At 44.9% G+C, this 27200-nt stretch overlaps 1 protein-coding gene across 3 annotated transcripts; it reads right to left on the bottom strand.

Annotated features, from left to right (window-relative positions):
• Positions 1-12713: 12713 nt before the first annotated feature.
• si:dkey-12j5.1 (probable assembly chaperone of rpl4) lies at positions 12714-27082 on the bottom strand. 3 transcript variants are annotated; one of them, XM_047040088.1, is made up of 11 exons: positions 26888-27082; positions 26465-26574; positions 26171-26317; positions 25679-25831; positions 25341-25444; positions 25127-25250; positions 24422-24526; positions 23677-23745; positions 19442-19495; positions 17410-17550; positions 12714-13321 (listed from the first exon to the last, which is right to left on the bottom strand). In XM_047040088.1, exons 1-11 carry the CDS (start codon positions 26952-26954, stop codon positions 13133-13135), a joined length of 1263 nt encoding a protein of 420 aa, XP_046896044.1. In that variant the 5' UTR covers positions 26955-27082; the 3' UTR covers positions 12714-13132. The 3 variants fall into 3 exon arrangements, with proteins under 3 accessions (XP_046896044.1, XP_046896053.1, XP_046896062.1); XM_047040097.1 differs by lacking the exon at positions 26888-27082 and adding an exon at positions 26718-26858; XM_047040106.1 differs by lacking the exon at positions 26888-27082 and having other exon boundaries at positions 26171-26354; positions 26465-26535.
• Between the last annotated feature and the right edge of the window lie 118 nt (positions 27083-27200).

Below are 27200 nucleotides of genomic sequence, written 5' to 3'. Positions count from 1 at the left end.
AGCAATGCTAACGTATCCTGTATCTAGAACCTGCCTTTCTCCAGTTCTTTCAAATAGATTATCTAGACAGGCGTTAGCAATAAGCCAGACTGTTGTTCGTTTTCTGGCTATTTTTCGGAAGCTTCCCTTCTAATGCCGACTACAGCTAGTCTAGCTAGAGTCATTTGATGTGTGTAGAAACGTATTTAGCATTCTACCTGGTATGCTATATACAGGAAACGTTAGCATTGCTAATAACTGTTAGCACAACATCATACTGTCCTTATAGCTTGCTAGCTAGCTAGTTACCCAGGGGCTTTTCTACACGGGGGCCTACAGGGGCCAGTGCCCCTGTAAAAATTTCCCTGGCCCCCCCTGGGAAAAACGTGTAAAAAAAAATAAATAGATTCAGTCAGCCCCTGAGCTGACTGAATCTATTTATTTTATTTATTTTTTGTACACGTTTTTCTTCTTCTAGTAGTCATCATGAAACGAGGAAAGGACATTGCAGCCTTTTTTGCCCCAGTAAATACAAAAAGTGAGAGAAACATATCAAGGTATTGAGAGAGCTGAGAGAGCTGAGGAGCTGGAAGAGGGAGAGCCAGAGCGGTTTGTATGATTTTAATGTAAAGCAAAATTAAAGCATTAAATGTTTTAATATAATTTGTTTCCGTTTTTTTATGTGCCCCTCTGATCAAACACTGGCCCCCCCTTGACCCCCCCAATAAAATTTGTCTAGAACCGTCACTGTAGTTACCACAGTACGAAGTTATGTAATGTGACTAGAGACTGGATTTGAATGTACAAAAAAAACACCAGGAGCAAGGTCGGCAAGGTCGGCAACCCTGCGCCAGGCCTCATTCTTTTTATTAATGTATTTGTACAAATACAGAGACGTATCGAACAGGACTGGATATGCAGCCACGCGGGCGATTATTTCTCCTCCATCTTAAAAACTGAAACCTAGAAATGTTTACCATGGTTGCTACATTACGACAAAAAAGAAAACACTCCGATTGGCCATTGCTAGCGAAAATCGCTCTTCATTTGCATTGAGTTCAGAAAATCTCAACTCGATCGCGTCGCGCTACCCACAATGCACCACGCAAGCGATTGGCCTGGCTCCATTGAAAATGATTTGAAAACATGTTATCGCTCGCATCGTGTCGCTGCAGTGTAAACGCACCGTTAGAGACACACACACATAGGCAGTCGCGTACATACACTTACACACACTGAGACCACAAGGAGGGAAGGATTATTAATCATTATGTCACTGTATTCCTGTTGTCTGCCGGTGGCTTATTAAATAATTATCAAAGTACTGAGATCAGACTATTGGTACGTGTGTGTGAGTATGTGTGTGAGAGAGGATGTTGATTTATGATCAGGAATAAGCTGTTAGTTTTGGTAAATCTGTACTGCGGCTTAATGATGTATAAAATAACTGGAGGCGTGGCACTCACACACACACACACAATCAGTAGGGGCGTAGTGTATAAACAGGACGATAATATTGAGGCTGTCAGACTGAGAGATCAGAGTGGATTGGATAGACAAGTAGCTTTAGGCTCCAGAAGAACATGAAATCAACAGGGGAACAGGTGTGAGATTGACTCAACAACAAACCCATGGCAAACACACACTCTCATTTCTTCTTTCTTTCTCTCTTTCTCTTATTCTTTCTTTCTTCCTCCTCCTCGATTTTTCCCCCTACCCCCCTTTGTGCCCTCCTCCCTTTCCTCCTCCTCCTCTTCCCCCCCATTTGTCCTCCTCCTCCCCCCCTTTCTCCTCCTCCTCCCCTCCTTTCTCCTCCTCCTCTCCTCGTACTCCCCCTCCCTCAGTCCCGTGTCTAACAGCCAGCTCCTGTTGGGCTCAGGCATGTATGTTGCTGTGTGTCACCTTGGCAGGTCGTACACACAATTTAACTGTCCCTTTAAAAAGTTGTGGCATGTATGTACAGAGATTCACATTTACAAAGTGCCTTGATGAAAAGGCTCTGTACATTTCACTTGTGACTTGCCCTCCACTATACTTCACCCACCATTCACTACACAAAAACATAATTCATGTCACCTCGCAATTGTACGCATTTATGTTGTGCTTTCATAATTATTTGTTATCCTTTTATGTATGTTAGTTTATATTCTGTAAAAGGCAGACAGTTCAGCCACTGAAGTAGTTACATTTCTGGATGAAAGGGTTCTTCAGGTTCAAATGGGTTTGGGTCAATCTTACTAATAAACTTTAAAAAGACCAAGGCTTCATCTTTAAGATATTTTCAACACAAGCCCCTTCAGGCAATCACTGTTTTCAGGCTAAAAGGTTCACAACAGCAAAGAACGAACGATCACAGTTCCCATTTACTATCGCGAACAAACAAAAGGTTATGTGCCCTCCTCCCACACATGCTCCTCTCAGTGCCTTCAGTTATCTCTTGCCTCAGCATGCACCTTCTCCCTCTCTTCTACACTTTCTGACCTTCCACATCTCACCTTTAACCTCCCTCTTTCACAGGCTCAAGGTCGGTGTGTGCCTGTAAATTCCTCCAGCTGATTTGATGTTCTCTATCTATCAATTGACTTCAGAAAAGCATGTTGATGGCCATTTTTATTTTCTTTCGAATGAGTTTCTATTGAAAACAAACAACCGGGCCTTCATTCTGTATTCCATTTTACTGTAAAATAGAGAAAAAGCTCTCAAAGGTTTTCTTTACAACTATTTAATTGGGGAAAAAAAAACTTTTCACTAAGGATATGTCATAAAGAAGTTAAGAAACAAATGACTTAGCATTCATTGCGCTTCATCACACACATTCACACACACCCCACACACACCCACTTCTTAGAGCAAGGCTGGAGCTACAGAATATCTTAATGACCATATTAACCTGCATCAAGCCATCAGTGTAATTTGTCTCCAATGACCAGGAAGGAAGTTGTGAGTAGGTGAGTCTGAGTCAATTCATCATTACATCTCGGGGCCCGGCCAGCCACAGCACATCAGGAAGTTCATCCACCACAGGAAGTGATGTCCCCACCGTCCCCCCCACACACACACCCTTCACCACCAACAGGACCTCCCCCACCTCCCAGTAGAGCAGATCCTGCTGTACTCTGTGTTCTCCTGCCATAATAGGGAGTTGAGGAGGTGTTGACAGGGGTGTTTGCAAAGGCTTGAAAAACGTAGTTGACATTCTGTTAGACAGACATCAGAGACACAGTGAGAAGAGGTTGTGAAGGTACGCAACTTAGTTATAGTGCTGTACAAAGAAGGGAAACCTGAAGCATTATGTCTTTGTCCCTCTTGCTCTCTCCATCATTCTCCTGTCCCCTCTTCTCCTTGTCTCGCTCTCTCTGTCTGTAACTCTCCCATCCTCTCCTCATCTCCTCTCACTCTCTATCTCTCTCCCCATCTCCCTGTCTGTCCCTCTATCCTCCTCTCCTTGTCTCTCTATTTCTCTCCCCTCCCCTCCTCTTCTCTTCTCTTCTCTTCTCTTCTCTTCTCTTCTCTTCTCTTCTCTTCTCTTCTCTCTCTCTCTCTCCCCATCTCCCTGTCTGTCCCTCTATCCTCCTCTCCTTGTCTCTCTATTTCTCTCCTCTCCTCTCCCCTCCTCTCCTCTCCTCTCCTCTCCTCTCCTCTCCTCTCCTCTCCTCTCCTCTCCTCTCCTCTCCTCTCCTCTCCTCTCCTCTCCTCTCCTCTCTCTCTCTCTCTCTCTCTCTCTCTCTCTCTCTCTCTCTCTCTCTCTCTCTCTCTCTCTCTCTCTCTCTCTCTCTCTCTCTCTCCCCATCTCCCTGTCTGTCCCTCTATCCTCCTCTCCTTGTCTCTCTATTTCTCTCCCCTCCTCTTATCTCTCTCTCTCTCTCTCTCTCCCCGTCTCTGTCTGTCTCTCTATCCTCATCTCCTCGTCTCTCTATCTTTCTCCTTGTCTCTCTCTCTTCCTTCCTCTCCTCGTCTTCTCTCTCTCTCTCTCTCTCTCTCTCCCCATCTCTCTGTCTGTCTCTCTATCCTCCTCTCATCTCAGTCTATCTCTCTCAGTCTCTCTGTCTATCCTTCTCCCCTCCCTCTATCTCTCACCCATCCTCAGTCTCTCTCCCCTCCTCTCATCTGTCACATTCGCCCCTCTCTCCAGCTCTCTGTGTCTCTCTCTTCTGTATGCTCTAGATCGGGTCCCTCATGTTTTAGTTTATCTGGTTTTCTTTGTAATTCTAAAGATTGGTTTGATTTACGTCTTAATCCCCCATGAGAAATGACCTTCTTAGCTCATTAATTAACACAAACACACTCACTCACACACATGAAGAACTCCGCAGTTTGTGTGTGTACGCACACTGGGCGGTGGAGGAAAATTGTCTGTGGCAATGCTCAGTCCCAATGAAAATGTTGCTATGACAACAGAAATGTTATAATCTGTTAATCCCGGATTATTCTCCCCTCCGTTCATCTCATTATGAATGATTAATAAATCACACACACACTCTCTCCCTCTCTCACTCAATCGAACCCTCTATGATTATAGTATGGTTACCATGGTATAATTATGGTATACTTATGGTTACCTTGGAGACAACCTATGTCTGGATGGGGTTTTAGTTCTGAAAAGTGCAAGGCAGCCAATCAGAGACACCCACATTCCAAGGGAGGGACAGACACCAGGGTTATCAGGGGTGTACACCCAAGACACCAGCTATGTCTGGACACTGCTGCCATTGTCTAAGGGCAGGGGAGAGGAGGATTCCCTGCCCAGCCAGAGTAGGGGGATGGGGTGTGTCACCATGACCATAGTTGACCACAGTGGCTCAGAATAACCAGTAAGTCCCACCAGGATGGGAAGGACGGAACAGGAGCTGTTAATCATAAAGGTCTGTTGAACACACACACACACACAAACAAGACAAAAACACACCCAGACACAGATCTTCTCATAACATGTTGAGATAATCAGAGACAAGATGATAGAGATAGGGAGGCTCTACCTTTCTTATCTTCTCTGTCTCTATCTCCTTATCAACACTTGTTCTCTATTTATAGTGTATATCTTATTTACACACACAATCAGTTTTCCTTATCTGAGCTCTTGAGTTCAGACTCCTGAGCAGTGCTTCTATCACGGCCTGAATCTCATGCTTCTTTCCCGTTTACCGGCTAGAAGATTCTTCAAAGAGACAGCCAGAAGGAGAGGCCTGCAGTGTGCTGTGTGTGTGTTGTGAGGGGAGGGGGGTCTACACGACCAGGGAATCTAGAAGCACGTATAAACCTGTTTTTGTCCCCATTTTAAAGGCAAACTGAGTTAAACACTGTTTAGACCATCCATCATTACAGTGGCGGCTGCTGGTCTTTCATAGCCTGATGTTGTCATACTCATAATTCTAGTCAGAATATGAGTCTGAAACTTCTCTGCTGCATGAAGCGCTGCATGAAGTCAGCCCATGTCGAACGCGCCTACTTTTTCCCAAAACTAGCGACCCCAGACCCAACTTCCCGACAAAATGTTTTTGTGGGCGGGGCTAAACTTATGGAGCTAAAAAGCTGACAAAATTATCTGAATTTGAATATGAAAGATCTGAAATATTTGTCTCTCGAATTTCATAAAACAGAAATATTTTGCTGTTGAATATACAGTGCCCTCCAAAAGTATTGGAACAGTGAGGCGAATTCCTTTATTTTTGCTGTAGACTAAAAACATTTGGGCTTGACATCAAATAATGAACGTGAGACCAGAGATCAACGTTTCAGCTTTTATTTCCAGGTATTTACATCAGGATCTGATGCACAACTAAGAAAATATCACATTTTGTTTGAATCCACCCATTTGTCATGTGAGCAAAAGTATTGGAACAGATATACTTAAAACATATTTAAGTGAATAAGACTTAATATTTAGTTGCAAATCCTTTGCTTTCAATAACTGCAGCAAGTCTGTGACCCATTGACGTCACCAAACTTTTGCATTCTTCCTTTTTGATGCTTTCCCAGGCTTTCACTGCAGCCTCTTTCAGTTGTTGTTTGTTTTGTGGGGTTCCTCCCTTCAGTCTCCTCTTAAGCAGGTAAAATGCATGCTCTATAGGGTTTAAGTCTGGAGATTGACTTGGCCAGTCTAATACCTTCCATTTCTTGCCCCTGATGAACTCCTTTGTTGTTTTGGCAGTGTGTTTTGGGTCGTTATCTTGCTGCATGATGAAGGCTCTGCCAATCAGTTTGGTTGCATCTTTCCTTAAATTGGCAGACAAAATGTTTCTGTAGACTTCCGAGTTCATTTTGCTGCTGCCATCATGTGTTACATCCTCAATGAAGATTAATGAGCCCGTCCCAGACGAAGCCATGCAAGCCCAAGCCATGACATTACCTCCACCGTGTTTCACAGATGAGCTTGTGTGTTTGGGATCATGAGCAGTTCCTTTCTTTCTCCAAACTTTAGCCTTTCCATCACTTTGGTAAAAGTTAATCTTTGTCTCATCAGTCCATAAAACTTTGTCCCAGAATTTTTAAGGTTCATCTCTGTACTTTTTGGCAAATTCCAGCCTGGCCTTCCTATTCTTCTTGCTAATGAGTGGTTTGCATCTTCTGGTGTAGCCCTTGTACTTTTGTTCATGAAGTCTTCTGCGAACAGTAGATAGTGATACCTTCACTCCTGCCATCTGGAGGTTGTTGCTGATCTCACTAACAGTTGTTTTAGGGTCTTTCTTTACAGCTCTCACAATGTTTCTGTCATCAACTGCTGATGTTTTCCTTGGTCTACTTGTTCGACGTCTGTTACTTAGTACACCAGTAGTTTTCTTCTTCTTCAGGACATTCCAAATGGTTGTACTGGCTATGGCCAATGTTTCTGCAATGGCTCTGATTGATTTTCCATCTTCTCTAAGACTCACAATTGCTTGTTTTTCACCCAAAGACAGCGCTCCGGTTTTCATGTTGTTTTCACCTCTGAATACAGTCTGCATAGACAAAACCTATCTTACCCAATCTGAACCTGAGTGTAGACATTCAGTGGTATTTATTGATTGAATAATGTATGTAATAGGACACACCTGGGCAACAAAACACACCTGTCAGTCATATGTTCCAATACTTTTGCTCACGTGACAAATGGGTGGGTTCGAACAAAAAGGTGATATTTTCTAATTTGTGCATCAGATCCTGATGTAAATACCTGGAAATAAAAGCTGAAACGTTGATCTCTGGTTTCACATTCATCGTTTGATGTCAAGCCCAAATGTTTTCAGTCTACAGCAAAAATAAAGGAATTGGCCTCACTGTTCCAATACTTTTGGAGGGCACTGTATGTAACCTACTGTAACGTTGTAGTTAATGTGTAGAACTAGCGTTAGTGCTACCTCCTAGGAAACTGTCTAACGTTAGGCTATTATAACGTTATATGAACTCATCACTTTATTCCATGTCACACTTAGCCTAATGTAGAGAGTAATACAACTTATAAAATCCTTGAACTTCCCTGTCAATATAAGTTATTTGGATCACCTAGCGCTGCAGATGTGTACAGAAGTGAGAAGCGGAAACGATTACATTTGTTTTCCGGTTTGAACGCTGAGCGCTCCGCATAAAGGTGCCAGTATGGTACTCAGACTCCGTTACAGTGCGTTCACACTGCAGACTTTTTTACCGCTCAGCACCGCCGGCCTTCCCACAGTGCACCACGCTCGGGGGAGTGTCAGACAGATTAATTCAGAGCTGTAGTTCTCTTAAATCACTGTTGTAGTTCGTATAATGTCATGGCAAATGTGCAGACAAAATACAACTTTTACACACATTAAGCAAAAATCCGACACGCATTCTAGATCTGACATGATCTTATCTACAGCACACAATAGGTTATCTTTTTCCACACTTTTTTTAGGCCGAGTGAAAGATTAAATGCCACCCGCACTCTATGGAACGGGTCTTGTTCCGGCTGGAAAAAAAGATGCATCAGACATAAACGTTGACATGTGTAACCTTTTATTATATTACTCGAATTCTCTGCAAATCAATCGCTGGATTATGACTTGCCACAACACATTCACTGTATGGATAGCGAGTGGCTGCCAGCCAGCATTTCAGCGTTGAATGTCAATCGTGTGCCGGGTGAGCTAGCTAGACTATGCAGCTAGCACAGAAGAAAGTTACGTAATGTGAAGAAACTGAATTAAAGTACAAAATACAACACACCAGGGACGCCGACAACCTCAGCAACCCTGCGCCAGGCATCATTTTTTTTGTTTATGTCTCTGTAATCGAACATAGACGTATCATACAATACTGGGTATGAAGACACACATACGATGAGTTGCTCTTCCATCTTGAAATTGTCAAACCTAGAAATGTTTACCATGACCAACAGTTGCTACGTTACAAGAAACAAGAAACCAACCCGATTGGCCATCGCTGGCGTTTTCACGCTCATCATTTACATAAAGTTGAGAAAAATCCAACTTTCGCCGCCCCGCTCGCCTTCCCACAATATCCTGCGCGAGTGTCGACGCCCCACTCGCCTTCCCACAGTGCCCTACGCAGGCGTCAACGCCTGGTTACATTGAAAATGAATTGGAAGCCGACGCCCCGCTCTGCCCGCCCCGCTGCAGTGTGAATGCACCGTTACGGATGGGCGGGCCGTCGGATAGGACGGATTAATTAGCATTTCTGTTGCCTTTATGGTTCTACGAGGGCTGGGGGTGCTGAAAACAATTCTCTGCCAGAACAGTAGGTGGAGAAGGGGTTTTTTGTCAAAAACACGTTGGGTCTAATTTGTAGCGTCTTTGTAAGTTAGAAATCGTTGTTGTTCAAAGTCCCACCTCTCATCACACGGAGGTGCAGTCACATAATATTATGTTAGAGACTGTGTCTAATGCAATATAACGAGCTGAAAGAGCAAACTTATCTCTATCATGGTAGGTATTATTTGTGGGGAAAATAGTAGCACTCTATAACAAAATGATATGCTTATCTTATATACACTATAGAAACTATTAAAAATCGATTCCATGAAATGAATACTTTATTATTTTCTTTGGTATTTTTGTGATTAGCAATGATGATTGCTGGGTAATATGTATGTTGTGCAATGGCAAGTCTCTATTTGATCATGTGACGAGACGATAGACAAGGCTCTGGTTTTGTGAATTCATTTCTCCACCACCAAGTGTATAATCCAATGTGAAAAATTATAAACAAAAAAACGGATATAATTGGAAACAAAAAGATCAAACTGTATGTACAGTCAGAACTACAATGTACTACTCTAGGTCACTAAACTGTGGCAGTCAGTGCACAGACAACAAACTCACGTTTCTGAATTCGCTTGAGTAGAGCATAAAGTAGCTCACAATAAACTTTCTCTCCAAGAAGTTCTCATCACAGATATCTTTCAAGAAGACGACCTTAGAGAAAATGCATTTCTGTCGAAGTCGGACAGAAATGTCGGACAGAAGTCGTTTGGAAATTATGTCGTAGCGGACCAATCACGTCAAAGGGATATCCGTCGCTGTACAGCACAGCATGACGGACCGACAGGAATTTCAACGGTGCACGGAAGAGCTCTCCGACGGCCCCGCAGATGACGGAGAGGGCGTTCCAAGGCGTTCCATCTATGCGTAGGCCCTTCCCATGTGTCCGTAATCGTGTAGTACGGAGTACCATATAACGGCCTTAACGAAGGCCGATATATGCTTCTGCGTTTTTCGAAAAACGGACACATGGGAATGCCCTCGTCTCCGTGGAACGCCCTCTAAAAGCTCTCCGTCAGCCCTCGTAGAGCCTCGGACAGCTTGACGTGCACCTCCTTAATTTTGTAACTATCCGTCGTAGCTACGGAGAGCTACGGAGAGCTACGGAGACCCCCTTGGCTGTGATTGGTCAGTATTAAGTACCGCTTGCGTCAGGGGTAGGGGCGGGGTTGCCGTGATAGCAGGACGAACAGAATCCTTTGACCGCCATTGAGTGTAAAGTTTTTACAATTCATATTTCAGCTAAACGGTACATGTAAATCAGAATCTGAATTAAAATGTGATGAGAAATGGGCAGTGTAGTTGCTGAAAATGTGCGTATTTTATTGATGGAACGCTAATTTGTAAATTTGCTCCGACTTTTCGGCGACCTAGGTAAATAAACACTCAACGACGTCTAAACAAAAAACCGTTGCGCCACCTACTCTTCTGACAGTGAATTGTTTTCAGCACCCACAGCCTACGGAGAACCTTAAACGCAGTCTATCCGTCCGTATCCGTGCGCCCGCCCATCCGTACACGGAGACGCAGAAGCATATTTCGGCCATATTTAACCCCTATTGGGCTGGCATCCAGGCTAGGTCTTTCATATTGGGGAAGCTCGGCCTACATCCAGGGGCGGTGCGTCCCATTGGGCAAGTCGGGCAGTTGCCCGGGACCTCGGCCACCAGGGGGGCCTCGGCACATGGTATTTTTTATTATTTTTATTAATTAAAACAAAACACTAGTCATTGCAAACGAATGACAATTCATATCAAGCATGAAAACGCAATTCTTTAATTATATTCTTTATAGCTAAACTATCTTAAATCCTGCATGGAACATATGATTCAGGTTATGAAGTTTCTATCAGGATAATTTGTCTGTGGTGGAGTGTCTATGATTGGGGGCTTATTACTTGAAAGAGGAATTATTTACTGTGTCGTCTTAGGGCGACACATTATCAGGGCTTGGAAATACAGTGACTTGCTAAAGTAGGCAAATGGCTAGTAGAAGATAATATTTCATAATAATTTCAGTTAATCAAACAGCTGCAAGTGAAATGTTATAGGCTAGTTAGCAAAATAACGCTAGCATCGCTAACAACATTACTAATTCAACATTGGTAGTGTAACCGAGCTCTTTGTAAGTTTGTTTTAGATACATATGATCGTGTGGACAATAAGACACGGACGCGGTCTCTTTTCATAACTTGTATTTTACCACTGCTTTTCTTGACATCACCTTCGAACAGCCCTCACTGAATTCACTAATAATTTCTGCATCGAGCCTACGGCAACTCCGGAGGGACAAAACACCCTTGTCTGTTGTCACATAGAAAGGTCTGCTACAGTAGGCTATCCTCAGGATTTGTAAGATAGCTAAACTTAAACTGTATCTTAAATAATTTTTTAGACATAACAATGGATTCTGCCACTAAATTAGTGACTTGGCTTTATTTCTGGACATACCATCCACAACCAAAGTGTGTTACACAATGCTGTAAGATTGCCTATACTCATGCATTGCTGTTGGTACCCAGAATGCCCTAATGCAAGCTGAAAAGCTACTAAGTTAAGGGCATTAGTTCAGTTAAATAAGAGTTGTTTGAAGTTCTATTGTTGTGTTTGTTCTGTTTTGATATGTGTAATACTATGGTCTATAGGTTAAATAATTTGAGATTACTAGATTGCAAATGTTGTCTAGTTAGATCGGTATCCAAGCTGTCCTCCACATAAGTGCGTCCGGGCAGGCGCAATGTAATGTTCATAGCTTAAAAGTGCAGTATATACTTCATTTCACATAGACACAGGGTTCTTTCCGGGGGTTTGCGGCTTATGGGGGGCCTCAAAATTGTTCTTTGCATAGGGCCTCCAAGTACCTAAAACCGCCCCTACCTACATCATAAAATTTTTCCTTTTAGTTTGCTAGTTCACTGTACCCCTACGATAGCCTGACGTTGTCATACTCATAATTCTAGTCAGAATACTGTATGGATGAATGATTGAATAAATGAACGAACGATCTAACAAAACAATATTCAAACTCAAGGAAATGTGGAAATTAGCCTAGGTTAAACTGAAACATGGAATGTGGTGTACAATTAAATTGTGTGACATGTATGATGAAAATTGGCTAGCAATTTCCCCAAGCAAATACCAAGAAATAGGTTGCAACAGTTCGTCTGTCGACTACACTTGCAAAATCCGCCATGGGACTGAGCTCAAATAGCTTTGGCGACTTTTTATAGTACAAAATCGCCGTCAATCAAAAGGAGATGCAGTCTTTCAACAGTCCCTCCAATCATCACGCAGAAACCCGGCGTCCAGGCCAGCCCACTCCTCTATTCACCCCCATAGACGCTATGCATCCGTGGGCGGGACATAATCGCAGCATTTATCCAATGACCGTATAGTTTCGAAGCAGTGAAAAAAACTGTTCATAGTAGCCCATTGAAGTCCATTGACACCAGGCTTCAACAGGGACATGCACTGTGACGCTAGGATAAGGAAATCAAGTCAGTCGTCCTGCTACCCGAGGCGCCGCCAAACTCGTCTTCGAGATGAACGTGTTCTAACGCATTTAAAATGTTAACACAATAGTAAACATTTGACCATTAATTTTAGTTGACATTTTAGGGGAAACCGAGCTTCCCTATCAGTGTTAAAGAAATCGCCACTGCCTCATTAAAGAGACAAAGTAGAAGTCTGAGCAATGTGTTTATGTGTGGGTACATGCACTTGCCAGGATCCCACATTCTGCCTTTTAAAGTCCCTTAGTGAACAATCTTTTTTTGATTAACCAAGAGAGTGGGAACCAACAAGAACTGGAAACAATACTTTGTGTTTGAGTGTGCGGGCACATAGATTTTAGTCTGTGGATGTGTTGATGAGGCATTGAGAGGCAGTGAAGTGCTATATAGAAATCACATCTTTCATCAGTCAAATCAACCTAGAGACGTCTTTCATTTAGAAAAGTCGTTTCAAAGATGGTTCATTTAGAAGTCTTTTAAGAACCAGAGGTTTAGAAAAAGTGTGAATTTAAAATAGCAGTTTTTATTGTCTTTGTCAGCATTGAGGTGTGTATTTCCACCAGTTTCAGTTTGCACGTTTCCAATCTATTGTAAACTGACTTTGACTGACAGGTATAAGATGCTGAAGGCACTTCAGAAAGTACAGCACTGAAAGAGAGGAGGTTGGGCGAGGAGAGACAGAGGCTGAGTGAAACACAGAGATGCAGATAGACAGCAAGATAATATGGGAATCACATTAAAAACAGAAATGTGGAGCGGTGTTTCTCAGCATCCATCCCAGAGAAACCAAATCTGCAACAAGGAAGTTTGAGTCACACTGATATACAACTTAGATCACACACTATCAGATCCTAAAACACTGGTGACACGCTGTAGAATGTGTGTGTGTGCGTGTATATTTCAGGGAGATGGTTCAGAGAGCTCAGTGTTCCATGGCAGAAGCCTCCTCTTCTTCTTCCTCCTCTTCATCACTGCAGGGTTCAAACTCCTGGTCCAGGGCTGCACCTGCCTCTTCCTCCTCTCCCTCCTCCACCTCCCCCCCAAGCTCGCCCAACAGCTGCTCCACATGTTCCAACATTGGGGGGTCATCACAGTGCAGCTTGCAATACAGCTGAAACACAAATACACACAAGTTAGAAACACGTATACAATCACATATTATACTCATTAGCATACATTCAGTGTGCACTCCCATCATATTATATTCTGTTATAATGGGCAAGTCTGAAGTGTTCCTGCAGTGGTTGCAGCTTTTTGTGAGCCAGCCTGAGCAACAGGAGCACTGGTAAACAGGGATTGTCTTTTATTTGGAAAATCAGCATATTTGATACACTGTTTAGCAGCTGAGAAGAGATACAGAGGCTATTTATCTCTCTCGATTACACACACAGAAGTGCATTCGCTCAGAGACATGCACGTACACACACACACAGGCAATCATTGTTGTTATCTCAGGAAAATAAGCTGGAGCAGCAAGATAAAAAAACAAAAGTCATTTTCTAAAACGGACCACTAGATTTATCTCAGCAAAACACTCTGCCTGAGTCTAATTATCCACATGATAGGACTGCTCAGTAATAAAAGTAGTTCTGGCAAAAAGAATAGCAGGCCTAGCCATGTATGCATGTGTGTGGTTCTTGTTCACACACACAAACAATGCCTCTTCTCCTTTCTTCCCAGGAAGAGACGTTCTCTGGTCCAGGGGTGGAGGAGATAAACAGACATGGGATTAGAAGATGAGGTGCCTTTTCTGTTTAATCTATTCAGGATATGAGAATGCGTACACACATACACTCACAGAAACAGATTCATGCCATTGCAAGTGTAACCAGGCCAAAAGAGTGAGTGAGTGTGTGTCGCCCCAGGAACAGTCACTAAGCAACAGTAGGCCTTGACAGCAGACAAGTCCTCAGGGAACTCATTTGGAGACAGACAGAGAAAGAGAGGGAGTGTGTGAATGAGGTCTGTGCTCGTGAGGCTTCAGGGATCTGTGGGGAGCAGGGGGAGGCAGCGAGTCGGTGACCCAGGCTGAAGAGCTGATCCCTGGGGTAGCATACACACTCCAGGCCCCTGGAGGACCACGGCTGGAGCTATGTTCTCTATCATCTTCCCCCCATCGCGAAGAAACAAGCTTCATGATTTTAGGAGCTAAACTCTACTTTGACTAAAGTTCGGTTTTATGTTGGAAGCGGCCTAATTTATGCAGGAAAACGTGTATGTGTGTGTGTGTCTGAAAGACTGTGTGTGACTGTTTTAAAATGAGCTAGCTGGTATTTAGCGTGGCACAACAAACCAAATTACCTGGCGTCCCAGCGCTGGATCATTCCTCATTTAGACAGCATGAGCTGGCTGTACAAACAACCATCCACAACATAGACACTGCTGCTGAGCTCAGCACAGACGCACACTCTGACCAGGTCATTTCTCATTTAGAGAAATGTGTGTGCGTCTGTGTGGGATGGTAGAGGTGCGTGCGTGTCTGTGTGGGATGGCAGGGGTGTGTGCGTGTCAGTTTTGGATGGTAGGGTGTGTTTCTGTGTGTGTATGTGTGAAAGATGGTAGGGGTGTGTGTGTGTGCAAATGTATTTGATGGTGCCTAGTTCTTTTATTAAAAACAGAGCCAGAACATACAGTAAGCCTGATCAGTCTCCCGCAAGCGCACACACACAATAATGACTATACAGTTTTGTGGCTTTGTGGAATAGTTGTAGATAGCAGCAGGAATGTTATCCTTAACACAGAAAACGAGTTCTATGACCTCCCTTATGTTCATCTCCATCCCTCTTTCACTGGGTAGTCTTAGTTAAGCTTTCTCTCTCGCTTCATCACTCTCTTTAGTCTTAGTTAACCTCCCTCTATCTCTCTCTCACTGGGTAGTCAGTTGAAGTTAACTTCCACCTGTCTTTCCATCTCTCTAGTCTAGATAACCTCCCTCTATCTCTCCCTTACTGGGAAGTCTAAGTTAACCAGGAAGTTCTTACTTACATCTACACCTTCTCACAGTGCTCAACCTACCCCAACCCCCTTCTGATCCCTGTACTTCAATCCCTCTTTCATTCCCTCCATCTCTCAATCCCCCCTCCTTCTCTCTCACACCTTCTCCCTCTCCACCACAGGTGACCTTCCTGTCGGTGTGATAGATAGGCCTCACAGTTTATACTGGTACCTAATAGAATCTCTCTCTCTCCTACACACACACCAAAACGTTATGAAGTTAGTGTGGTGAGCTGGAGATACAGTTGGGGTAGGCAGTGTGGGAGGAGGGTAGTCAGGTGGTCCGAGGAGAGGAGAGAGATAAAACTGGTACACACATTTCTTGCTCTGGATTAGAGCGTCTGCTAAATGACTAAATGTAAATAAAAGAGGAGGCCAATACTGGTATGTAGGTTAATGGTGAATAACGGTGAGGTGTGTGTGAGGGTGGGGGTGAGTATGTGTGGGGGTGTATGAGTGGGTTGGTGTAAAATCAATAGCAGACTGGACGTGAGATAGAACCTGAGCTGAAACAAGGTAAGAGTGTGACAAAGGCCGAAAGACGGGGTGGAGGGTTTACATTGTGTGTTTTTGTGTGTCAAATACGTGTACGTGCATATCTGTGTGTGTGTGTGTGCATGTGTGACAGAGCTGGTGGCATAGTGCTTGAGTGTGCTAGGGGAAATTGGAGGTCAAAAGTGTTCCTGTTTGATAGGGCCGAGAGGCGCCCCAAAGGGCCAGATTCAGGCAGAGCTGGGAGCTAGGACCACCAGCCTTTAATGTCATTTTAATGCCTTCGGCTCTGGCTGAAAGGTCGGGCTCCAGGAGAAGTGACTGGTGAAGCGTTAAGAAACACACTATGTGGTGTGTGTGTCTGTGCTTGAGAGAGAGTGTGTGTGTGTGTGTGTGTGTGTGTGTGTGTGTGAAAGAGAGAGACAGTGTGTGTGTGAGAAAAAGAGAGACGCGTGAGGCTGTCCCACTGGGAGAGACTAAGGACACTCAAGAAGGTCTAATCTACTGTCACACCCTGCCTTGTGTATGTGTGTGTGCATGTATGTGTGTGTGCATCACACATTAAACATTCATTATCTCTCCCCTCTGGTGGAGAAAAAGGGAGGAATGTGGGACTGGAGCTGGAGCCACGCCTCTATGGAAAAAGGATGATGGAAATGGACACACGGCATCAGTTTGAGTGTGTGTGTGTGCGTCTGCATGCTGGACTGTTGCACACACACGCGCGCGCGCACACACACATCTTCTCTTCTGAAAAACACATACTTCTGATGAATTAAGATATTTCTAACAAATTGGAAATGCCAGCGAAACACACACAATTCAATATGAACATATGCACAGACACACACACACACAGTAAACAAAGTCATAAAGTATGCAGAGATGTGGACGGGTGCCTAAACCAACCAGAAGGTTTGCGCCTCATTTCTATGTTGGAGCTCATTTAGTCTTTCCAACTGACTCCTCGTAAATAATTAACTACACACATACTCCGAAACAATGCTCAGATATAAACAAAAAGTGGGTTACACACACAAACCCCCACAGTTCGGCCATAGCTTTGACAGGCTTACATCCTCTCAAGGCAACCTTTACTAACCTTAATATTCTCTCTTTCTGTCCCACTCCATCTCCCATATCTCATCCCCTATCTCTCTCCCTCTCTCTCCTTGAACCCCCCCCCCCCCAGGCTTGTTAGGTCGGTGTCAGAAGACAGATGGTGGTGTTGACTTGTTAGACAGCCTGTCCTGTCACTAGGACAACAGCCAGGGAAAGACGGGACGGGGTGTGTGTGTGTGTGTGTGTGTGGGGGGGGGGCGCAAAGAGAGAAAGATGTAAAGAGAAATATCCATACACAGAACCACCCACCCCCTCCCCATCATCGAAACAGATCTGGCTTCTCCTAACCAGCAGTTATCTATGCCCCTCATCCTTCAGCCAATACACTCCTGCTCCCACTACTTGGCCTCACCCTTGTTCTGTTGACTCCTCATGTTCACCCCTAGACCCCCACTCCACCCCCCTACTTCCACACCAGCTCCAGCCTTCTGTTTACTGGGCGTGTTGGAGTAGCCAAAACTGAACGCTGTGCATGATCCAATCAGATATGCAGGAGGCCAGGCCAGAGTGTGTGTTTGTGTGTGGAGAAGGAAGAAGGGGGGATGGCCTTCTAGATGATGTGAGGTCATAGGTGAGTGGATGCAGTCATACCTTCTTGGCTTTGGTCAGGTAGGATCTGGCAGCCTCCCTCAGCGCCTCAGCTTCCTCCCTCTCTTCCTCCCCCTCCCTCACTCTCTGCTCCCCCGCTCGATCCTTCTGCAGACAGCACACCCAGCCGGACAGATACCACACCTGAGAGAGAGGGAGAGACAAATGAAGCGAGATAGAAATGGAAAGAGTGGGAGCGAAGGACGAAGAAAGGCAAACAGGGAAAGATAAAAACTATTATTTGTTACATTAACAGAGCTCTAGACGGGACAAACACATTTGTAAGTGTCAGAAAGCATGTCTGCATGAAATCTCGTCTCTAGCAATGACAAATAGTTTTTTGCAAACACACAGGCGAACGAGTCAGGGATACACACCAATGCACACATACATTTAAACATGTAATCGGATTTATGCAAACACACACAGTCCTCTATCTCAAGAAGCCTGGTTAATACAATAACTTGTTTTTCCACATAATCAACCCCCCCCCCCCCCCCCCCCCCCCGACACAGCCAGGCCCTGGACAGTCCCTCCAGGTCCTGATATTCTCTCCTTAAAAGCCTCTCTTCCAATTACTTAGGTTTGTTTGAGCTCAGCAGTTGAGGCCAAAGACCATTCACCTACTGTTCCTGGAGCAGCCACACATGAATATCTGCTTCATCTATTATTCATCAGAGGCAAAAAAAAAAAAGATTTACACCTCTAACAGATACCCCTGAGACTGATAGGACACACAGACACACACAGTTGGTCTGAATAACTGAATTATCTAGCTTAATAATCATAGCTTTCATGTTTAATTGTGACCTAGATGGACTGTCTCTGCCAAAGGTGTGCATGTGTGTGTGTAAGATGGGAGGGAGGGAGAAAGAGAGAAAGAAAGAGGGAGAGAGGGAGAAATATCTGGAGGTTTCTTTGTCACTTCCATCAGTACAGGGAGCGCGTCCTCAAAGCAGTTTCATTAGAATAAGTCTCTTTGAAACTGTTTACGAGATGGGTTCTTTTCATTTATTTATGCATGTGCTGCAAACACACACACTCCACGAGCTTCTGCAAATTAACCAGTCAGCTAATTAAAAACATCAGAGACGCCACTCAGGACACACACACACACACACTGTCAATCAATCAATTTAAATGACTCATTTGGTTGAAGAAATATCCTTGTAGCCAACCATCTGGTTAAGCTCTGACAAGAACACATTTAAAAAAGCTTTTATTTGACTTGTGATAACTCCCAAGTTTTAAGTGCATAACACAAACTTTGGTTCAAACTTTCAAGCTCCACTGTAAGTTAATCATGGGCTGACAGTAGGTGACCTCCAGAGAGAGGTGTGTGTAAAAGCGTATTTCTTCTGCCTCAGCACAGTTCTAACACACTTTAAATAACCGCTGTGTGTGAACGCACAAGCCAGCACAATGCAGGTGTCACAGTGCCGTCTTCTGAAGTCATTTAAAAGTTCAGCACCCCTTTGACTGCTCTCAATCTGTCATCTCAGATGCATGTGCATGTACACTTGTGTGTGAACGCACAAGCCAGCACAAAGCAGGTGTCACAGTGCCGTCTTCTGAAGTCATTTAAAAGTTCAGCACCCCTTTGACTGATCTCAATCTGTCATCTCAGATGCATGTGCATGTACACTTATGTGTGTGTGTGTTCCTGTGTGTGTGTGTGTGTCAGGAGAGCAGACTTCAGATACTGCCAAAGTATAAAAGGCCTAATGTCAAACCCCAAAATGCTCCATATACTGTTAAAACATACAAATATGGAATTAAAGCTCTACACCCACACCCCCCCCCCCCCCCCCCCACACACTGCATCTTACTCATTGCTCTCCCTAGTAAAGTGTTTGCAGGGTTTTACACGAGGCCAGAGCTGTCTAGCAGCTGATGGCTACAGCAGGATGCTGTATGAGGAATACCCTGGGCAGCTGAAGGCTACAACAGGATGCTCTATGAGGAATGGCCTGGGATCACCTGTCCAAACTTGCACCCCCCCGCCACCTACAGTAGCTCCATCCCCAGCACTCACCTGGACCACCTCGTCATCCTCCTCCAGAAGACCCTCCAGCACGTCCACTGCCATCTGAGGGAGAAAACGGGGAGAGAACAAGGGAACAAGGGAGAGGGAAAGAGAACAGTGGGGGAGAGAGGGTAGGAGAGGTCATTCAGAGACCCTAAAAAATAAAAACAACAGTATATTTCCTATGATCTTCAAAACACACCCACCCACAGTCCCAAGCATACTTCGTCAAACGACCAAGGAGATCAGCTCGTTCAAGAAGCGCATACAAGTCTGCTGTTCCGTGGACGAGGTGGTCAATGGCCAACAAGACAGCTGACACGGAGGTCGATGGGCCCCGGGCCTTATCTCCTAGTCGATAGCCACTCTCCTCTCATTGATCGATAGCCATCTTTATCTATTAAGCCTGATCCACACCCCATCTCTTCTCCGGGCTACCCGATCAGCCTCTATCAATACCAAGCCATCACCTTCATTGACATCTATGAGAGGGGGTGCTGTCAATCAATACAAGTCCCTGTTATCAATTAACCTTTTCAACACTGGTTTAACGTTCTCTCACAGACCGGAGCCTTTCCTTCTCTCATCCTCCTATACAAGTCTTCCCAGTGTTTCCTTAACCATGCTGTATCTATTCAATTTATACTCTCTAATCTTTCCTTCACCTTTTACACCTCCTTCCCTGTCTTTGCTTATGAAAACATTCATTTTCTCTGGCCTCTCTGCTGTCTCCTAGCCCTGGTGTAACAAGCCTGGACTCCATACTGGACTTCAGCTCAGATTTTTGTGACCTTGTGTGGGCAGTGAAAAGTATTGGAAAAGGCAGATACTTTGGTTACTACTTGAAGAAAGAGGAAAGGGGGAGATGAAAAGAGGGAGAGGGCAGAGATTGTGAGAGAGAGAAAGAGGGAGAGAAAGGGAAGCATGTCAGTATGAGGAATGTCAGGTGATGGAATATAGATTTTTTTTGTGAACCTGAGTTTGCTGAACAGTGTTAGGTAATCACCCAAAGACAATGGCAGGAGCAAGACACCCCAACACACACATACTTACATACCAGCATAACCAGACACACAGTAAAACTAGAGAAAAAGAGAGCGACGTGTCAGCTGCAAGCCTGTTATCTAACTCTCATTAGAGTTGGATTCTTCACCCTTTTCTCTCCTGACGTTCTTTTCTGTTCTTTTCATTCAGGTACAGTGGTTCCCGTGGCAATAAATAGGTCTGTTGCCGGGGGAGACCAGGATGAAAACAGGTTAATTGAGACCAGCTTGTTAAGGAAAGAGAAGACGAGAGAGAAGAGAGGGAGAAAGTGAAAATGTGTGTGCGTCAGCGCACAGTTTGATTAATTGTCGGGCCAATTATATGCTGAATGTTTATCGGTTATGATTAATTAACGACTGTCTGATCTGCACAAACAAACGTCTGATCCCGGTTGATGACTGTGGCCTGATTCAGCATCCTCTTGTTTGAGTTAACGTACACATGCAAGCACACACACAGGGTACCAATTGGATATCTAGATGTAGATATCCTGAGACCTCCTTTTTTGAACACTTATAAGATTTAAACAGTAGGAATAGAATAGAACAGAACTGGGAGCAATCATAGGTGATCTCCTCTTTTAATCCTCTTTTTCTCTGTCCCTCTTTCTCTCTTTTCTCCCTTTCGCTCAACCCTCTCTGTCTCTCTCCCCTCTCTCTGTCTCTCTCATATAGAATAGCCAGACCAGAGGCTACTGATTAAACATTTAATTTTTGAAAGCGGCCTCAGAATCTAAACAACAAGATTAATATTCCCCTGGACATGGATGGGAGAAGGGGGAGATGGTGAGAGAAAAGGTGTGTGTGTGTGTGTGTGTGTGTGTGTGTGTGTGTGTGTGGGGGGGGGGTTACACATCCAGGCAGTATGTCAGACAGGCAGACAGACAGACAGGAGAGAGAAAGACAGACAGAAATAACTGCATCCAGACAGCCCTGTCAACACAGCCACAGTCTCTGAGCTCTTCTTTTGACTTCAGGAGCTGTGACCAACGGCCCTCATTTATAATTACTCTGTGTCAGAGTGTGTTGTTTCCTATTGTGCAGTTTTGCCACTGAAGTGCAGTTTGTAAAAATAAACAAATAGAAAATAACGAAATTGGGGATGCTGCAGACAGCGGGAAGAAATTACTAGCATGTGGGGTCGGTTGGGCTCTCTCTCTCTCTCTCTCTCTCTCTCTCTCTCTCTCTCTCTCTCTCTCTCTCTCTCTCTCTCTCTCTCTCTCTCACACACGAGGCAGCGCTAAGCATATCCCAAGGCACTGCTTGCTTCAATTGAGCGGAGAGAGAACCATAAAAACAAATAAACACAGGGATGTGATATCTATCAGCTGCTATGACAACCGCATCCTTAGACCTAAGGTGTGGTCCATCGTCAGGGGACTTGGGTCTGTCTGTCCATCTATCTGTCTCAAAGTCTGTCTATTCATCTGCCTGTCTGTCTGCCTGTCTCAAAGTCCATGTTCTCATTTGCCTGTTAGAATGTCTGTCTATTTTTCTGTCTGTCTACCCATCAGCCTGTATGAATGTCTGTCTAATCCTCTGTCTGTCTACCCATCTGCTTGTCTTTCTATCAACGTGCCTGTCTGTCTGCCTTCCTGTCTATTGTTCTCCCTGTCTGTCTGCAGCCCTTTACTCTTACAGCTGAACTTGTCTCCAGAGTGGAGTGGATGACGGCTGTCCAGGAAGCTTTCAGAGGTTCTGTGGCAGATCGAGGGCTAGGAGTTACAATAGAACCATCGACGAGCCTCCACTCATCTGTCAGACCAAGGACTTCTTTCACATCCGCAGCGCTGAGTAAAGTCAACTTTAGCGAAACTTTGACGAGAGAAATTCCAGTGAGAGTTGTAAGAACCAAACCCCCAGAAGAGCCCGGAGGAAGAAGGAGAGAGTCTCTGCTTTGTTTATTTCCTTGAATTTAATTTCTGAGAGTTTTGTCTTGGAAACAGCCAAACAGTCTGAGTTGTTCAAACATACATACCTTAAAACTATGCCCAGGGTATGTGTGTGTGTATTTGATGAGCGTGTGTGCTGAGCTTGCTGATATGTGTGGGATGAAGACAAACGATGCGTCAGAAACTACCCACCGAGATTGTCATTTAACTGATCTACCTGACAGCCTCATCTTCTTTACACACAAGCACACTCTCTCCATCCCAACTCCCCCTGTCCCTCTCTTGCCCTCCCCCCCAGACTTTCAAGTCTCCCCCCTTCACTTTCTCCCACACTTTCCTGTCACTGAACAGTAACACTCCCTCCCGCTTCTTCACTATCCATTCACCTATCCCAATCTCTTTTCAGTCAATACATCTTAAACCCCCCCCCCCATCTCTCACCCTTTCTATACCTCTCTCTTCTTAAATACTCTCTCTCTCTCTGTGATGTGTGGTAGTCGTCATTGTTTCCACTGATGACCTCGCCAATTACCCTAGCCCTCAGAGCACTAGTGACATGAACACTCTCTCTCTCAGTTCAGAATGCTTTATTGGCATGACAGTTCGGGTTGAGCAGTATTGCCAAATCCCATCTCTCTCGGCCCTATCTCCCCCCCCCCCCCCCCCACATTTGGCTTACTGTTCTGCCTCCCCCACCTTCAGATGGTGAGGGGGCGGGCGGGTTGGGGGGAGAAGCCTCTCATCCCCACTTAGAAAGCGAGTGGATGGATGTTAAGAAGAGAGCTGCGCTGCTTTCAGCCGGCTTCCCGGTGACATTACTGTGCTGTTAGACACAGAGGGACACATCTCCCTATCATCCTCCATCTAGCTCTCAGTGCCCTTTTCATCTGTCCTCACCTCAGCCCCCCCCCCCCCACACACACACACACACCATCTCCTGCCCCTCCTTCTCTTCCCTCTCCATCTCTTCCTCTCCTTTCTAACTCAAATCTTCTTTCCCTCTCCCCCCTCTCCCATTTTCTCCATACCCCCCCACTTTCATCCATTCTCCATCTCCTTCCCCTCTCTGTCTGCCTCCCTATTCTTTCCATCACCCTTCACTCCTATACCCCCCTCCCCTTCAGTAAATACCACTCCTCTATTATTGACGCGAGCCTGAACTCTAGCCGTAATAAAGACAAGCCTGGCCTTTCCCTCTCAAAGGTGCTATTCAGCCATGAGAAGGCACACACACACACCCATAAAAGCACACACACAAACACATAAACCAGACACGCACAAACCCACACACAAACCCAGGCATCACTACCTTATATTCTTCTGATTCCATGAGCAGTTTGGCCGTGGTGATGCGAGTCTCGTATGGAGGGATCCCACTCTAAGAAACAAAACCAAAACACCAAAACTAAGAAAACACAGTCATGCAGGAACTCATTTTGCAATGAAGAATAAAAACACAGGATGAGCCTGCTCAGTAGGAGAGCATTTGGTGAGGTAGCGTCCAGCAGAGCCCAGGTGTGGCGCTCCTGAGGCCCGACAGCAGCAGCGACCAGGCCAGAGGCCCCAGGCCGTGGCCCTGAAACAGAAATAGCTCCCGGCCTCCTCTCTCTGCACCCTGCTCTGGATGTGTCAGGCTTGGAGAGACATGACAGCACGCTGCAAGCTCAATCATGACCTCTCATCCAGACCAGTCACCAGAGATTCCTTCTCCAACCCTGAGTGGTATGTTTATCTGTTTCTTTAGCTTATTTATTTCCATCATTTAAAAACCTCTGGTCTTGGGGGGGGGGGGGGGGGGGGGCGTTTGTGCGATAGACTAATGCGTTCTGCAGAGAAGAGAGACTGGCATTTTGGAATGGAAGGGAGAAAACAGAGTAACACGGCGGATATTGCTATAAAAAATAACAACAACATATTTGTTTTACGACGTAGTTAAGGCGGGAAGCGTGTGTTGCTTAGGCGGCCGCCTTAACTGAAAAATGCTGCGGGAAACCCTGCATTATGGTTGGTAAAAAAAGCAAAACACTTTAATTTAGGGAAAGGTTACATCTCACCTGTGTTGGCTCCTCCACCATGTCTCCTCTAGGGGGCAGGGCCTCGCTTTGTTTGAGGGCAGGTAGCCACGCCCCCACACTCCTCATCAGGTAATCTCTCCCCTCCTTCTCACAGAAGAACAAACAAACACGCATACACAAAATACTCCCTCACTTGATAAGGTCCAGCCAAAAGAAACAGCTGGATGGAGCCACACTGCCACCCACAGCCCAGGAGTGGTATTGCAGGCCGAAGGCCTCCACTCCACACTCCTTAATGAGCTGTGCTGTTTGCATTGCGAAACCTCTACACAAATTCCTCTGTGCTTCCCTTTGTCGCTGATGCACTTCAGACAAGCTTTAATGAACAGGCTTCAGTAAGCCTGTGGATGTAAATATCTCCCATCTCTATTCTAAGAGGTTTGCAGAGTAGCAACAAGTCCTCAATGAGCTTCATTCTAATGCCCTTATTCTTGTCTGCATGTCCTGCCTTCTCCACTTTATCAGTTCTCTATTAAAAGACTGTGCACTCCAAACGCTCTGGCATATAATTATTCAAGATTATCATCTGCCATTAGAAGATGAATGTGTGTAGGTGTGTGTAGATTATGAGATTGAGTAAGACATCTGATTAATGGCATATGATTCAATTTTGTAACATTAATTAGCATTCAATTCCTGATTTAATGTGGTAATAACTCATCCAATGTGTGTGTGTGTACTGACCTGATTCTTCTCAGTACTAAATAGGTAGCTGGCCATTAGTTGTAGAGCCTCTGGGTTGTCCTGGTGATGCTGCAACGCACTCTCTATAGCTTCTCTACACTTGTCTCCTGCACCGTCTTCCATACTACACACACACACAGAGAGCAAGGGAAGTCAGTAGATGTCTCTATTTGAAATGTTACAGCATGTGTGTGCTTGTGTGTGTGTAAGTTACCAGAGGTCAGTGAGGTATATCTCTGCTACAGAGCAGTAGGCCACACACACATCCTTCCTACAGAGGGGCTCCTGGTCTGGGAGGGCCACGGCCCCAGCCTCTGTCTGGGGGGGTGGGGGGTTGTTACAGTACAAGAGAGCCTGTCTATAACATACATTTATATATAATACATTTAGCTATAACTTAAGAATTGACAAACAGCACCCTCTACTGAAAAAAAAAAAAAAACCAGAACCAGGGTTTAATTCATTCCAGTTGATTCTAACTAATATGTAGCTTATTCACTGGCCATGAGATCATGAACAATGAGCATGAGAGGGCAATGTGTTTGAAATTACCATGGTTAGCGTTTGTCTCTCCAAAGCAGCGAGGATAATCTGTATGCCTCTGGTGTAGTAGCTGACTGCCTCCTGACCAGCGTGTAACTGTCCAAGATACATGTATTTACTGTGGCCCTCGTCAGGGCTCAGTTCCACAGCACGCAAGAACACGTACACACAGTCAAGGAAAGGCTGTAAACATTTACAAGTCCACACACTCTGTTTCTCTGAGATGTATTTACCATTGACTTATATTTACGTTTAGTCATTTGGCAGACGCTCTTATCCAAAGCGACTAACAGTAAGTACAGGGACATTCCCCCGAGGCAAGTAGGGTGAAGTGCCTTGCCCAAGGACACGTCATTTTCGCACGGCCGGGAATCCAACCGGCAACATTCTGATTACTAGCACGCTTCCCTAACCGCTCAGCGACTTGACTCCCCTGACTCCCCACTTGACTTGCTGAGTGTCTCCCAGCTCTCACACACAGTTTTCCTCTGTGAAGGATATTCCCTTGGCCCTCTGCGCGTCTCCTAGCTCAGAGTAGATGTGTCCCAGCATGTCCAGGGTCTGCTTGTTGTTGGGCTCCAACTCCAGAGCCCGCTGGCAGAAACGGCCCGCCATCTCAAAGTCAAAACTGTCAATACACTCCTCTGTCTGGAGCAAAGGGAGACAGAGAGATAACCAGCATGTCCTGCTGAAAGCAAGCAAAGGAAACAGCTTCTGCTATAGTAAGTATGGCACAATGAATTAATGATAAAGTTGGGAGTAGAGAGAGTGACACTAAGTGTTCTGTAAACAGACCTTCTCTAATAGTTGTTCAACAGAGTATTTTTCTGCCGTTTTCTTTTTGGTTTTCTCCTGCGTCTTCAATTTCATTCTTTCTTGCGGAGACAGAAAAGCAAGCCCGGAGTCTGCAGTATAGACGAGCGTGCACGAACACACACACACAGACATGCACAGGCACATCAACACAAACACAGACACAGACACACACACACATGTATATACACATATATATATATACACATATATATACACATAAACAGTAATTTACCTTTTGTTAGGACAAGATGAGTGGAAAGCACAGTATTCGTTTGACTGGCTAGCTAGCTATAGTGCATTACATCCAAAATCAGATGACACATAGCAAGCTAATAGCGCTAGCTGACTCCATCGTTTAAGACTTTGATCAGAACTTTAAGGTTAGATACATTAGCTACACACCTCCATTTGAGCGCGTGTCTTTCCTCTTGCCTTTAGTCTTTTTCTTACTCTTTGCCTGGCCTCCCATGTTGATGTTGTTTAGGGTTGCGTACAGGAGCACAGTATAAATTGCATAAAACTTCACGCGCGGAATAGGTCGGGTCGGGGCGGCGCATGCTCATTCGGTACTACAGCTGGTAATACGGTATCCGAAAGTAGACAAAAGTCGTCTCGTTACGCAAAGCAAGTAATTCTGTTAACTAAATGGCTGTGTGACTGAACACTTTATTTGAGCACTGAACACTACACATTTTTTACGTCTTCTTTGTATAGT

This window comes from Hypomesus transpacificus, chromosome 2 (genome assembly GCF_021917145.1).
Source record: "Hypomesus transpacificus isolate Combined female chromosome 2, fHypTra1, whole genome shotgun sequence".
NCBI classification, from domain to species: domain Eukaryota; kingdom Metazoa; phylum Chordata; class Actinopteri; order Osmeriformes; family Osmeridae; genus Hypomesus; species Hypomesus transpacificus.
This window is presented reverse-complemented; position numbering and strand designations above follow the sequence as displayed.

Coding starts and splice junctions, on each gene's coding strand:
- si:dkey-12j5.1 (XM_047040088.1), bottom strand. CDS start 26,954: ATGGGAGGCCAGGCAAAGAGTAAGAAAAAGACTAAAGGCAAGAGGAAA. Junction 26,575..26,887: donor AGACACGCGCTCAAATGGAG/GTGTGTAGCTAA, acceptor TCTATACTGCAG/ACTCCGGGCTTGCTTTTCTG. Junction 25,832..26,170: donor ACGCGCAGAGGGCCAAGGGA/ATATCCTTCACA, acceptor GACTGTGTGTAC/GTGTTCTTGCGTGCTGTGGA.